We start from the raw sequence: 13,067 nt of genomic DNA on the forward strand, positions 1-13,067 counted from the left end.
TATTTCAAACAGTATTTTATTCTGTATTTACTTGGAAAATCTCCTCATTTATAAAATGGAAACTAAATGTCACCTGATGCTTTTTATGAAACCCTATTAATTAGGTTTTTCTTTATACAACAATTTGGTGGTTAGATTCTCTTTGTTTGCATATGCATAATCATGTATTCTTCAGTTAAATCTAAAATATTGAGTAAAAAAGAGCATGATTTTTCTCTATAATATAAATAAAATGAATATAGGCCTTGCTTTGAACCAAGGATAAAATTTTTTTGATAGAGTTCCAACTTTTTAAAAAAATTTAAGACTGAGTGAAATGGCATGAGATAAAATTTTAAAAAATCCATTACTTCAAATTCAACTGAGTCATTCTACGTGATATTCGGCACTAAGACAAGAAAATAGTCTCCTTTATTTATTGTTTTCTACTGAACTAAGTGTACAACTTCATAAATCACATGTTCAAAATATTAATTATTAAATTCAAAATAGTAATTATAGTATAAATAATATTTTTATTTTAAAAAAATGAATAACTGAAAAATTCTTAAATTCGAAAGAAACTCCGATTAAGTTACCTTTTAATTAGCATTACATATTTACATTACAAAGCAAACTACCATTTATTATCTAATGAATGAAAATTAGTTTCATAAATTAAGTGAGAGAATTTTATATCTTAAGTTATAACTATTAGTCTTAATTATGCAAGTTAGTATTGCTCACATGTGGCAACATTAATGACCAATTTTGGTAGAAAAATTGGTTTTTATTTTTACAATTTAGAGATCTAATTTTAATTTACTTTAAAGACTTCAAATTTACTTCTTTTCATTTAATAATTTTCAGCCCTAAGAATTTTTGAAACTTTCACTCCTCTATTAAATTTATCACTCTGCCAAAAAATTTTGACATTCACGAATAAAAAACTACAAAAATCTCACCTTTTTAAATTTTTTATTTAGTAATATTTTTAAAAGTAATTTTTAAGTAAGTAAATTTTAGGATTCACTATGGAGAATCCCCAGTGTATTTGTATACAATAAATTATCGATATACATTGAAATAAAAGGATAACAAAATGCGACTAAACTGCTAATTGTTTAAAACTGATTTAATTATTCTTTTGATTGTAATTGTGAGTAATAATATTACATCTGTGCACATTCACTTTTTTTCAGCCTGTTTTACCACATACAGCCTGCTGTATGATTTGTGGCAGAGATGGCTGGGACAAGTTGACTAATCCGCCAGAAAACGAAAATTCTAGTCTTATGGAATGTTCACAGTGTTGGGAAATATTGCATCCAAAATGTTTACAAGAGAAGAATCCTGACCTTCCCATGGAAAGTTGCATAAATGATGACCTACCCAATAGTTGGGAGTGTCCTAAATGTTGTAGAAATGGCAAACCAGATCAGATAAAGGTAATTTTTTAGTATTTACTGTGTTTTTTTTAATGTTTACTAAGATACGGGTGCTAACTTGTTAAACTATGTATCAGTAATATGTTACATGCGTGGCGTGATTGAAAAATTCTTTTGTGATGTGTTTAAGCTTGTTACCAAACTGTTGTCAATGTTAAAATGATATTTTTATGATAGTTGCCAAGAATTTGTTTTTAAAAAAAAATAGAAGATCGTTACCTATAACTATAAAATAAATGCAAAAGATTACTGAAATGTATAAGGTTGCATTTAACCTTAAAAAAACACCAGTGTAGTGTATACCTAAAAGATATATGCCAAGCAGTGGCATAAAAAGAGCGAAACTGAAAAAACTAAACTTATAGCAATTTATAGACACAAAATTATTATTTGATGATACTTTAGAGGCATATAAAAGAGATACATTTTGAAGTTACTTACCTTTAAAATTTCCTTTTCTTCAAAATACATTGATACTAAACTGAAATTTATCTATAGTCATTCTTTTATCAAATGCACAACAATAAAAAATTGAGTCCACAATCATATTAACTCTTATTGCTCACAACATATCTTTTTCTTAACAGACATTCAACTTTCTATTCAAAATAATGCCTACTATAACATTTATTCCGCAGAAACTAAAGTGTCTCGCGAAATTCAAACCTTAAACTGAAATTTAATACTTAGATTTCAGCAGAAAATGTTGCATAGAAAAACAAAAGACCAATAAAACATTCATTGCATCAATGCACTTCTCCTATCTCTGCTAACAAAAATCATCATCGCAACATCAAGTATCCACCTCCAATACAATCTTGCCTAGATCATTCAATTCGTTTGATTCTCTCATACTTCCATTTACATCTCCGTGATACGATTTTAAAAAATGTCAAGCCAAATCTACTACTACTGATTGCTAACTTTATCGCCCTCCCGAATATCGGCAATGTTGCCGATATCACCATGTGACGTATCCTAAAACACAATAACACAGAAATATATACAGTTAGCGTTTACAAAAGAATTAGAAATTCATGGTAGTGCAATTTTAAGGTGTATATACTGCTTAATTTTATATAGGTTTGTGGTATTGGTAAAATTGCTCATGAATTTACTATTAAAAAAAACAAGGAACACTAAGATAAGATATATAGATATGTAGTATTAATAAAATTGTTTATGAATTTACTATTAAAAAACACAAGGAACTCTGTGATAAACCCTAAGATAGATATATAGGTATGTAGTATTAGTAAAATTGTTCATGAATTTACCATTTAAAAACACACAGAACACTTAGATAAACCCATCTACCTCCAAAATAATGCCATTTATTTGAAGGTGGAAAACAATCTTTGCACATCTGAGAGCAGTTAACCTAACAATCAATCTTAACTCCAATCAGTGGCGTACGCAGAATTTTTTCAAGGGGGGTGTTCATAATTTTCTGAAGCTACTAAAAGAAATTCGATTATGTAATAAAGCACTATTAGTTCCCTAATTTAGACAGCTAGACAATTTTGACTTTTTATTTAGACAACATTGTTTAGTTAAATTTTGATTTAATTTTTTAAGTTTAAGAACATAATGTAATATCTTCTTGCATGTAATATCTTCTGAAAAAAGTCCAATGTCATATGGGTGGAAAGTACAGTAGAGAACCATTTATCCGGTATCCAGATAACCGGGAAACCAGAAAACCGGGAAAAATTTTGATCGGTTTTCCCGCCATTTTAAACTAGAACAATTATGAAAAAAAGCGGAAATGAACTCATCCTTGAAGTTGAGTAGAGGAAAATGTAAGGAAGGGGAGAATTTTTTCCCCCCGTTTACCCAGAGAAACGTCATTTCCTCCGTGACCTTGAAGGCAGGGAAGGGAGGAATGTTTTATTTTCTCCTTTAGGCCGTCAATCAAGCTCAAGGGTGTGGCATGCTGATTTTGTTTTTTGTTTAATTTACGAGGGGGGTGGGGAAAATGCATTGCATGCATATCAGTGAACAGAAGATGAAAGAGAAAAATATATTTATCTATTTGACATCGATTAATAAAAATAAAATCTTTTTCTTCTGAATAAATTCAAGTGCGGTATCATTTGCAAGTTTTTATTGACGTAGAATCACATCTGCTGTAATTAAATATCGTGTTTTTATCAACAACAAAAAAAATAAATAAAAGGAGAATTGTTTATTAATTTAAACATAGGATTATTTTCTGAAGCAGATTGCAGCTTTGTTTTTCTGATTCCACTAAGTTTGATTTTTTTTTCTTTTCGCGATAAATTTCGCACTCAATAAATTAATTCTTTTTATTCATAAATTTTATCATTAGGTTTATTTTAAAATTCCGTTGATCTTGCCTTGTTCCGGGTTTCAATATTTATGCTGTGCTTTTTTTAACTATCGTTTCGATAATTTTCAAGTGTTTTTATTTAGATTAATAAGCTTTCCTTTTATTTTATCGATTCCCCCGTATAATTAGGTATGAAATATATTGCGTTATTTAACCATTGGTTTTGTTTATATTAGTTAATTTAGGAATTGTAATTATTTTTAAAAAATAAATACGAGAATTTTGTATTTTTTAATCTTGTTCTTCTTGTCTAAACTTACAAATTTTTTTATTCTTTTAAATGTTATTTTTCTACCATTTTTTTCTTCTTTTTAAAGTTAGGAGTACCTTTCTTTTTTCTCTTACTTTATGCATTACACTTTTTCCTTGTAATTCGGGTTCGATAAAACATCGATTAACGACACTTTTTGGTCGATCCAGAAAACCGGGAAATTCAGACATCCGGGATAGCGATGGTCCCAGGCATCCCGGATAATTGGTTCTCTACTGTAACACTTTGAGGGCCACTCTCTCACACTTTGAGGGCCACATTCATCAGATTTTGTTATGCTAGAAACGTTTTCTTCAACAGAAGTATCACATTTCTGTACAGCAGAAAAACTTACATTGAACTCCGTTCCCCCTTTTATATAATTTTTCACCGCATTCCAAAATTCTCGAATTGTCTCAAAGACGACAGAACGTCTAAGATTCCAGAATCATCGCGTAAAGACCTCGCGAATGACAGCCAGTCTCGAAAACTATCGCGACTGGCAGAACAGAAAGAAACCAGTCCATAACAGTGAATTTGGTTTCAAAAGTACAACCCTATTATAGTAAATGTTTTTTTCAGTATTCTGAGAAATGCCGTGAGAAAAAAAGGTAGGCATAAGGCAAATAAAAATATATAGTCTTAAAAAATAATACCCGCATAATTTCTACTAAAATTTTTATTTTTGCCATTTTGTCTGATCTCAAAGGGGGTGTTCAAACCCCTAAACCCCTCCCTTGCGTACGCCACTGACTCCAATGTTATTGTCTAACGATTCCCTTAAGTTTCATAAATTTGACAATAAATGACTGATTTCACTAATCAGTGAGTTTACAAACCAGCAAGCATTGCTCTTATTTTTTGTTTACCTCTTTGTTGTGATGTTTTCCTCTTTATTTTCTTCAAATTTCAAAAGCCACTATCCTGATGTATCTGATTTATTTCCTTTTAATTAATATTTTCTTTTATACTTAAATTAAGCAATTTCTCTGTTCAATTTGAATTTGATTTTTCCCAGGATGAAGACTAATTGACTTTTAGAGTGAAAAACTGGTCAATAGGGTTTGCAAGGTCACCATTATTTTATTGTTTTATTAATATAACAAGTACTAGTTTCTATTATTATCATTTATAAAATTCTCTTTGAATTATTGATTTTGAATAGTTTTCTTGACCCTAGAAGTTGCAACCAAATATTACAATTTCAAATATCCTTTGTCTAATTATAAGGTCGACAACTTTTTCATTAAAAAAATTTTTATTAAATTTTTTATTTGTTTATTATTATTTAGAAATTTTTTTTTCCAATGCAGGTAGGTCCTCTGACATAAATATTTTTCTTCATCCCACCTATAGTAATGAATTTAAAGCTTTTCTACAACTTTTTCATTAAAAAAATTTTTATTAAATTTTTTATTTGTTTATTATTATTTAGAAATTTTTTTTTCCAATGCAGGTAGGTCCTCTGACATAAATATTTTTCTTCATCCCACCTATAGTAATGAATTTAAAGTTTAGGCCTTCATTCTTCTATGAAGCTGCATCTTCATATTCAATTTTTTAGTTTTCCATTTAAAAGACTTGTTTGAACATATTTAAAAGACTTTGAACAATTAATTGCCCTCACAGTTTTATGGTTTGATATTACTCTCTGTGAGATTTATTAAAACTTCTGATTTTAACCTAATTAAGTATAAATGTTTCTTCTAATTTTTCTTTTATCTACAATTAAAATGTATCTACTGTTAATAATTTAATTATTCACAGTGGCAGTTCCTAATGACTTATTTTGTAAAATGTACTAAAATGTAAATATTTTATTATATAGCCGAGACAAATGAAAGGAAAGAATACCAAAGGTGGTGATATATCTAGATTGTCCATCTCAAGTAATGAGAATGGTATTATGGACTGCTCTGCTATCAGTGATGCTCAAGAAGTTATGGACTTGCATCATATGAAAATTGAAGTTAATCAAAGTCATTTACATTCTGACATGACTGATGCAGTTAATAAAAGGATATTCGATGGTGAACCTTTAGATTTGGTGCCTCAAAAGAAAAAAGTATGTATTGTATCATTTTTTGGCAGTTATATTTTTATTTTCTGTGTAGAAAATTTTTATAAAATGTGACTATTTATAATTATTTTTCAATTTTTGATTTAAGCTTCATTCATTTTTTTCGTAAGCATCATTCATTTTTTTTAACCCCTTAACGATCGGTTAATTTTTAAGAAAACGGTCATAAAAGTGCCTCTTTTTTTATACAGGTGTTTGATTAGTGCTGACATCTAGTTTAAAATAAACTAACTATCTACAGTCACCTTAAAAATATCTTGGTACTGCCATCTGCTGTGTAAAATGAGAAATAAAATGTTCTATGGGCAATAGAAATGAATTAGTTTCATTCTTATTGGCGCATTACTCCAGCCCGGGAATATCACGGGAGCGAGAAATAGAGGGCGAAACCTCACTCCATTTTCATTGGAGTGAGAAGGAAAGGGTTAAAGTTAACACCCCCCATATAAATTGAAGTTTACAATAAAAGCAAGGTTTGTGGTAGTCTTTATTTGAAATTCATTTTGAATTTTTTCATGGCATATTATTTTATTAAAGTTCCACTATGATATAAATTTAAATCAAGAGTATTTTTTTGCATATTTTTTATTCTTTATGCAGCCCATTCATCATTTGTATTCCTTTTCTTCCATAAATTTTATCTACTACTAAACAATGATAATAATGTAAATGATGCTGAAGTATGCCATTCATTATCATATTACAGGCAAGCAAAGGGGGGAATCTATTTTTTAGATGAATTACTAAATAACATTTGGATGTTAAGTGTTTATTTGCATATTAAATAGAGTTGTAAAATATTTTATTAAATGTTTAAAATAGGTAGCTATTTTTTTTAATTATGTTTGCATATTTATGGAACAAAAGTGATCCGGAGTGATTGTATCCCGGAATTCCAGGATTTTTGTATCATCCTTCTGAATCTAAAAATTGCGAGCAGAGCAAATGATTTTTCTGGGAATATCGCTGAATGCTGCGTTTCTTAAGATCATTAGTTCTTGAGCTTTCGCTAATTAGAAACATAATCCATTTATATTTTCATGAAATTCCTCATTCTAAAATTTAAATTTCGAATTTTTTGCTAAATCCTGTTAACGAGATGTTTACATACATACAATATTGGCGGTTTCACAGATTTTTGATTATTTGGAACTGCTCCGGAATCCGCTATTATCACGTTTCGTATTCACTTGATTTTGAATATCAAACATTGATCTCTGTGTTTACCTAATTAAAAAGTTATTCATTGCTAATCATATTCACATGATTTAGAAAACGTTTTTTTAAAATACAGTATTGTGATTCACAAGAGTTTAAAATCCAATGTCACAATTCAAATTCACACATTTTTAAAATCCAATAATTTGATTTGTATTCCTGCATTTGTAATATCAAACATCGATTTTTGTATCTATGCAGGATTTAAAAGCTCTGCATTGTGATTCATATTCATGCAATCTAAAAATCATGCATCGCGATTCGTATTAAAAAGTTTTTAAAACCCAATATCGGGATTCATATTCATGCAATTTTAAAATCCAATATCAGATTTCAATATTCATGAGATTTTAAAATCCTGTATCGTGACTCATTTTGTCTTGATTTAAAAATCCAATGTTGAGATTCATTTTCATGCAATTTTAAAATGCAATATTGCAATCAAAGTTTTTCTTGAATTAGTGTTGGTTGGTAATTTAATTAGTAAATTTTATTTAAAATTATCTTATGCGTAGCATGTATGGTATATAAATTGATATTTTGCATAGAAAATTTTCAGGGTTTTTCACTTAGTGTATTAATTACCCTTGAGTAATTGTTTATTGAAAGCTTTAATTAATAGTTTAACGAAGGTTTGAATTGTTTAGTTACTTTTAATTTAGTATTTAAAATATTTGACATTTTGTTTTAAATAAATTAAAAGGAAGTATTTTTTTTCCTGTCCTGTTTTTTTTTTTATCTTTCAATTGCATTGCGTGAGTGTTACATAAATATGATATTAGGATAATGTGTTTCATTATGTAACATTGTATTTTAAATTTTAATTTATTTAATTGAGTGCATGTTTCATGCTATATAGGGAGCTAAGAGAATTAAGAAACATGTAAGTTATCTTAAACAATATGTCAAGACGCATCAAAAAGACAAAAAAAAAAAAAAAAAAAAAATTGGAACTTTTTGTATATTTTTGTTTAAATAAATATATTATAAGATACAGAAAAGGCACAGTTTTTGATAAATATATAAAAATAATAAATAAATAAATACCTACTACCTAATAATAAGTACCCTGAATAAATTATGATCTAATGATTGGGTTTTCACATACTAGGACTCAAAGGTTCAAGGGAGTGATCTCAAATATGATAATTAGTGAGTGTGTACTATATTTTTTTTAATTTACAAAACAAGATACAAAAATTTACTTTTTTGAATAAACATATTTTTTGCTATGGATTTTGATTTTTGATCCTAAAATATAGGTGTAGCTGCATTCTGAGAAATATAGTTTCAATAGCTTGGTCAAAAGAGAGTTCAAAATTTTGAACCCTTTAAAGTTAATTTTACTTTTTGTGTATTTCGTCATATCTCAAGAACTTTTAAAGCAAATTGGAAAAATTTCTGCACTCGATTCTGAACTTCGTTTATTCAACGATAATTTAATCTAAAAAATAAACATTTATTGTTTTTTATTATTTTATTTAATGCAAGTTAAAAAAGTCAAATTGTAAGGTATACGAATTTTGCATCTTTTTAAAGAATAGTTTTATGTGGTTAAAATTGAATCATATATTTAAAATACTATCTTCGGAAATATTCTAGCTATTTTGTTCAAATTTTGTATTTTACAACATAAAACTACATTATTAAAAATAATGTTAAAATTTGTACATTTCGCTTAAAAAGTTCTCAAAATATGAAGAAATACGCAGCTCTTCTGACGAAACTGTTGGAACCATATTTCCCAGATTGCCGATACCCCATATATTTTGAGGGTCAGAAATCCGAATCTGTTGGAAAAAAAGAGATATGTTTATTCAGAGAAAGTATGTTTTTATGTCTGGTTTCATTACCGAAAATATTGTCTGCATTATAACTATTAGCATATTTGAGATCACCAACTCGAACCATTAAGATTAAGTCCTACTACGTAAAACTGGAATATTTGTTCAAAAGTTATTCAGAGTGTTCCATTTCTCTACTTATTTGTGCACTGTACGCTAATAACAAAATAACTTGGTTTTCTGTAAACTTAAAAGCTTATGTTTAATTTTCTTTTCTACATAATTAAAATTTTTTTAAAAATCAAACTTATGATCTTAACCTTTTTAATTTTAAAGCTTTTATCGGTGTTGCCTATGTAGTTTAATGTACATAGATTTTCTCTCTTCAGCTTTTCTATACAAATGATATGTGTGTATTTGTGTGAAACCTAATCCTAAAAAATTAATAAATCTGAAGTGAGGAAAAAACTATCTTTATTTGTCTGTAATGTGATGTAAACTATTTTGTTTACAGTTGAATTAACTATGTACCTAGAACTTTATACCATCAATGTAATTATTAAAAATTTTAAGAAAGTTGTCACAATGTTCTGTGAAAGTGTTTCATGTTCTTATTTTAACAGGTAAAAGTTGAACTGTTACCTCCAATTAAGCAAGAAGTGATTGATGAATCAAATTATGATTCAGAAGATAATAAAAACAATTTTCCTTACACTCATGGGAATGTGCAACCTATCAGTAGAAAGTATTCCTTATTATCTGATAAAGAGGTATGAATCGAATCTTTTTTTATTACTAATCACAATTGTATTTTATTTGTGTTTGCTGTTATTTCGTTATCGTTCTTTAATAATTTTGACAACTAAATTCGTATTCTTGCAATCATCAGTTTTTTATTAAAATAAATGAAGATTCAAAAAATCATTCTATGTAGCGAGTTAAAATAACTTATCTTCTGCAGTACATTTTTCTTCAGAAATTGATAAACAATTCTTTATTTGTTAAGTTTTTTTCTTCAATTTGTAAAGAGACCTTTTATCCTCTCGAAATTTTTTTTAATTAGGGAATATGTTGAAAGCAATTGATGGTTTAACTAATTTTCATTATCAACATCTTAAAACAATCTTCATTTGTATAGAAAATTAGTTCTGAAAATTAAAAATGAAAAACGTTTTTAATGCTGGGATATTTTTTGAATTTCTCTAAAATTGAATACACATACCGAGATATTGTCTCTAACCCAACCAGATTGCAACACTACATTGACCTTACTTCACAATAATTGGTTTGAAGTTAGTCTTTCTTTTATGATTCAATAATGTCTCTGGCTTCATACTAAAACAATTAATAATAAAATTCTTAGCTTAAATACTAAGTTATTTATCTGTCTGCGTGTGTGTTCTAAGTAATTTTTTAAAAAAAACTTTTATTTCTTTTAGTCAATAAAAGATAGACAAGCTTAATACTACTATTATAGAGTTAATTAACTCTTATATTATCATTTACATAAAATGTTTCTAATGAAATATCAATAAAAAAATTTTATTTGCGTTTTAATATTAAAACTTCATTACAATTTAATATTAGCTCTACATATATATTTGCTGATTGTTTTTTAATTTTTTTATTTCATCATTAATTGAATAGGCTTGAAATCATTATGCCAAAAATTAAATACAATCATACTTGATATGAATAATTGGTTTAAAGTTAGTAATTTTTTATTCACGTATCTATGATATTTCTATGACTTCATGCAAAAATGACCAACGGGAAAATTTTATGTTAAAAATTAAATTAATTCTTGCGTATTAGGTCTTCATGACTATTGGTTTAATAAAAGTGATTTGCTGTCTTGTTCGTCTAATGTTTAGTTTTGGTTGTACTAAATAAATTAAGAATATTTTTAGCCCAAAATATTTATTTTGATATTTTGTCTTCTTGAATTAAATTAAAGATTCATCGTTTCTCCCAAGTCTTTGGAATAAAATAAGTAGTTTAAATCTACATTTCAGTATCCTACGTATTTATTCAAAATTTTGACTTGTTTCTTCCTATTTTATTATTATTGCTAAAAACTTAATCTTTTTGGAATTTTATTTTCATTTTGGCACTTGTCTTTTAATTTGTATGATTTGCAAAAAAAAATTCTGATTTAATATTTTGTTATTATTTTTTTTTATTTAGAATTTGAGAGAAATTAATGAGAAATTCTGAAGTTGATAGCTAAAGATTTAGTTCAGTTTTTCTTTTCAGAAAAATACAAAACGTACTAAAGACTGGTGGGATTCACTTAAAGTTATTTTCTGTTGAAATTAACTGGTATAGTATGTTTTCCGATATGAGAAGACAATTTGGCAGTTTCATATGTTAATGCTGCTGAAAATTATTGTGATACTTGGATATTTGTGATATAATATATATTATCCTAGATTTGTTCCTGTTCTTCAGAGTTTTGTAAATATTATAGTTAAACAGAGTGAGCATTTTAGTAAATCATGTTGATGCTCACTATTATTCTTTTTTTTCTCTCCCTTTTGTGTATTTATATGTTTTAATTTGTTTATCCGTTAAATTGTTGGCATAATCTTAATAAAAACATTGTTTTTATTTATTTTACTTTTCTGGTATAAGCTACTATTTGCTCTGTAATTATAATCAAAAGGCATATTTTCTGTAAATTGTTAGTTTTGCGTTCTTGTAATTTAGAATAGTTTCCTACCTCACCTTTCGTGGAAATTTCATTATGTAAATTTCAAACCATCCAATATATACATTCTAAATCTTACTACCGTTTCATCACGTCAGAGTTTTTTTTTTCTTTGTTAATGTTATACATGCTAGTATTAAGTTATTCCCTATTTTCCACTACCATGGCTGATACAAAATAGGGACAATATTCTAGCTTTATTTCCATGTTGTACTGAAATTGTATTGTTTGAAACTTTCAAACTTATTGCATTTCAGAAATATCTAGCCTCAAACTTCATTTGTATTTTATTATTAAGTATTCTATTTTCCTCCTTATCTGAAAGTTTATTCATTTATGTCATTCATCAACTTTATTATAGTTGATGTGGTTATAGCTTTATACTTCCAAGAATTCATTGAATTTTATTCATGAAAAATTTTTTGGAAAATTTCAATTATTTCTAGTTGCAATAAATAACATATCGGGTATAATAAAGCACCTTTTCAAAATTTAAAATATTGCATTTCAGAAATATCTGACCTTAAACTTTATTTTAGATTTTATTATTAAATATTCTATTTTCGTAATCTAAAAATTTATTCATTTTTGTCATTAAATGTGTAATTAAAATTTTGCTTTCAGATGAAAACCTTTTAAATAAAGGGACAAACATTTATGCTTTATATTATACAAGTATTTCTAGTCTCCCCCCCCCCCCCACCATATGCATTAAGTGTAGTAAAATTTGATAAACTGATGAGTTCTTTGCACGAGTTTAAGAGTGTTGAATTTCCATGTTCTAAACGCTGTTATAATTTGTTCTAAATGTGTAAAATTTCAGTCTCATTAATCTCTTGTAAATAAATGCCTTACCATTTTTATCTTCAATCATTACAAATGTATAAAATAGCATATTTTAAAACTTTTATGATTTCTTTTTGGCAACATTTGTATTTTCCATTCATAATCTTGTCTTTTCTTTTTATTATTATTATTTTAATATGTTGATGTTTATTTTGCATTTATTTTGTCGAAATATTGTTACTAATTGTGATTTACTTTTCAATGAATCATGATCATTGAATCTTCCTTTTTTTTTCTTTTTGTTTAACTCACTCATTGTTCATTTTGCACTTGTTTTCTTTTGTTGCTGCTTATTGGAATTTTTAATTGAATAATAAAAGCATAATAAATTTGGTTGTTTTCATTTAGCATTTGTCTTATGTTTTCTGCTTTGATAGTGCATGTTGGGAAATAGTATCC

General features: G+C 27.3%; 1 protein-coding gene across 3 annotated transcripts in view; it reads left to right on the forward strand.

Moving 5' to 3' along the window:
- The window catches only part of LOC107451805 (lysine-specific demethylase 2B), a 43,307-nt gene that overhangs the window by 28,173 nt on the left and 2,067 nt on the right, over positions 1-13,067 (forward strand). For all 3 annotated transcript variants that reach the window (XM_087161016.1, XM_087161015.1, XM_021147955.3), the window contains exons 14-16: positions 1,182-1,427; positions 5,859-6,095; positions 9,736-9,882. In XM_087161016.1, the coding sequence (XP_087017142.1) occupies positions 1,182-1,427; positions 5,859-6,095; positions 9,736-9,882 (630 nt within the window). The remainder of the gene's footprint in view (positions 1-1,181; positions 1,428-5,858; positions 6,096-9,735; positions 9,883-13,067) is intronic.

Source organism: Parasteatoda tepidariorum, chromosome 4 (assembly GCF_982258835.1).
Source record: "Parasteatoda tepidariorum strain Cologne lab strain chromosome 4, Ptep-v5.0, whole genome shotgun sequence".
NCBI lineage: Eukaryota > Metazoa > Arthropoda > Arachnida > Araneae > Theridiidae > Parasteatoda > Parasteatoda tepidariorum.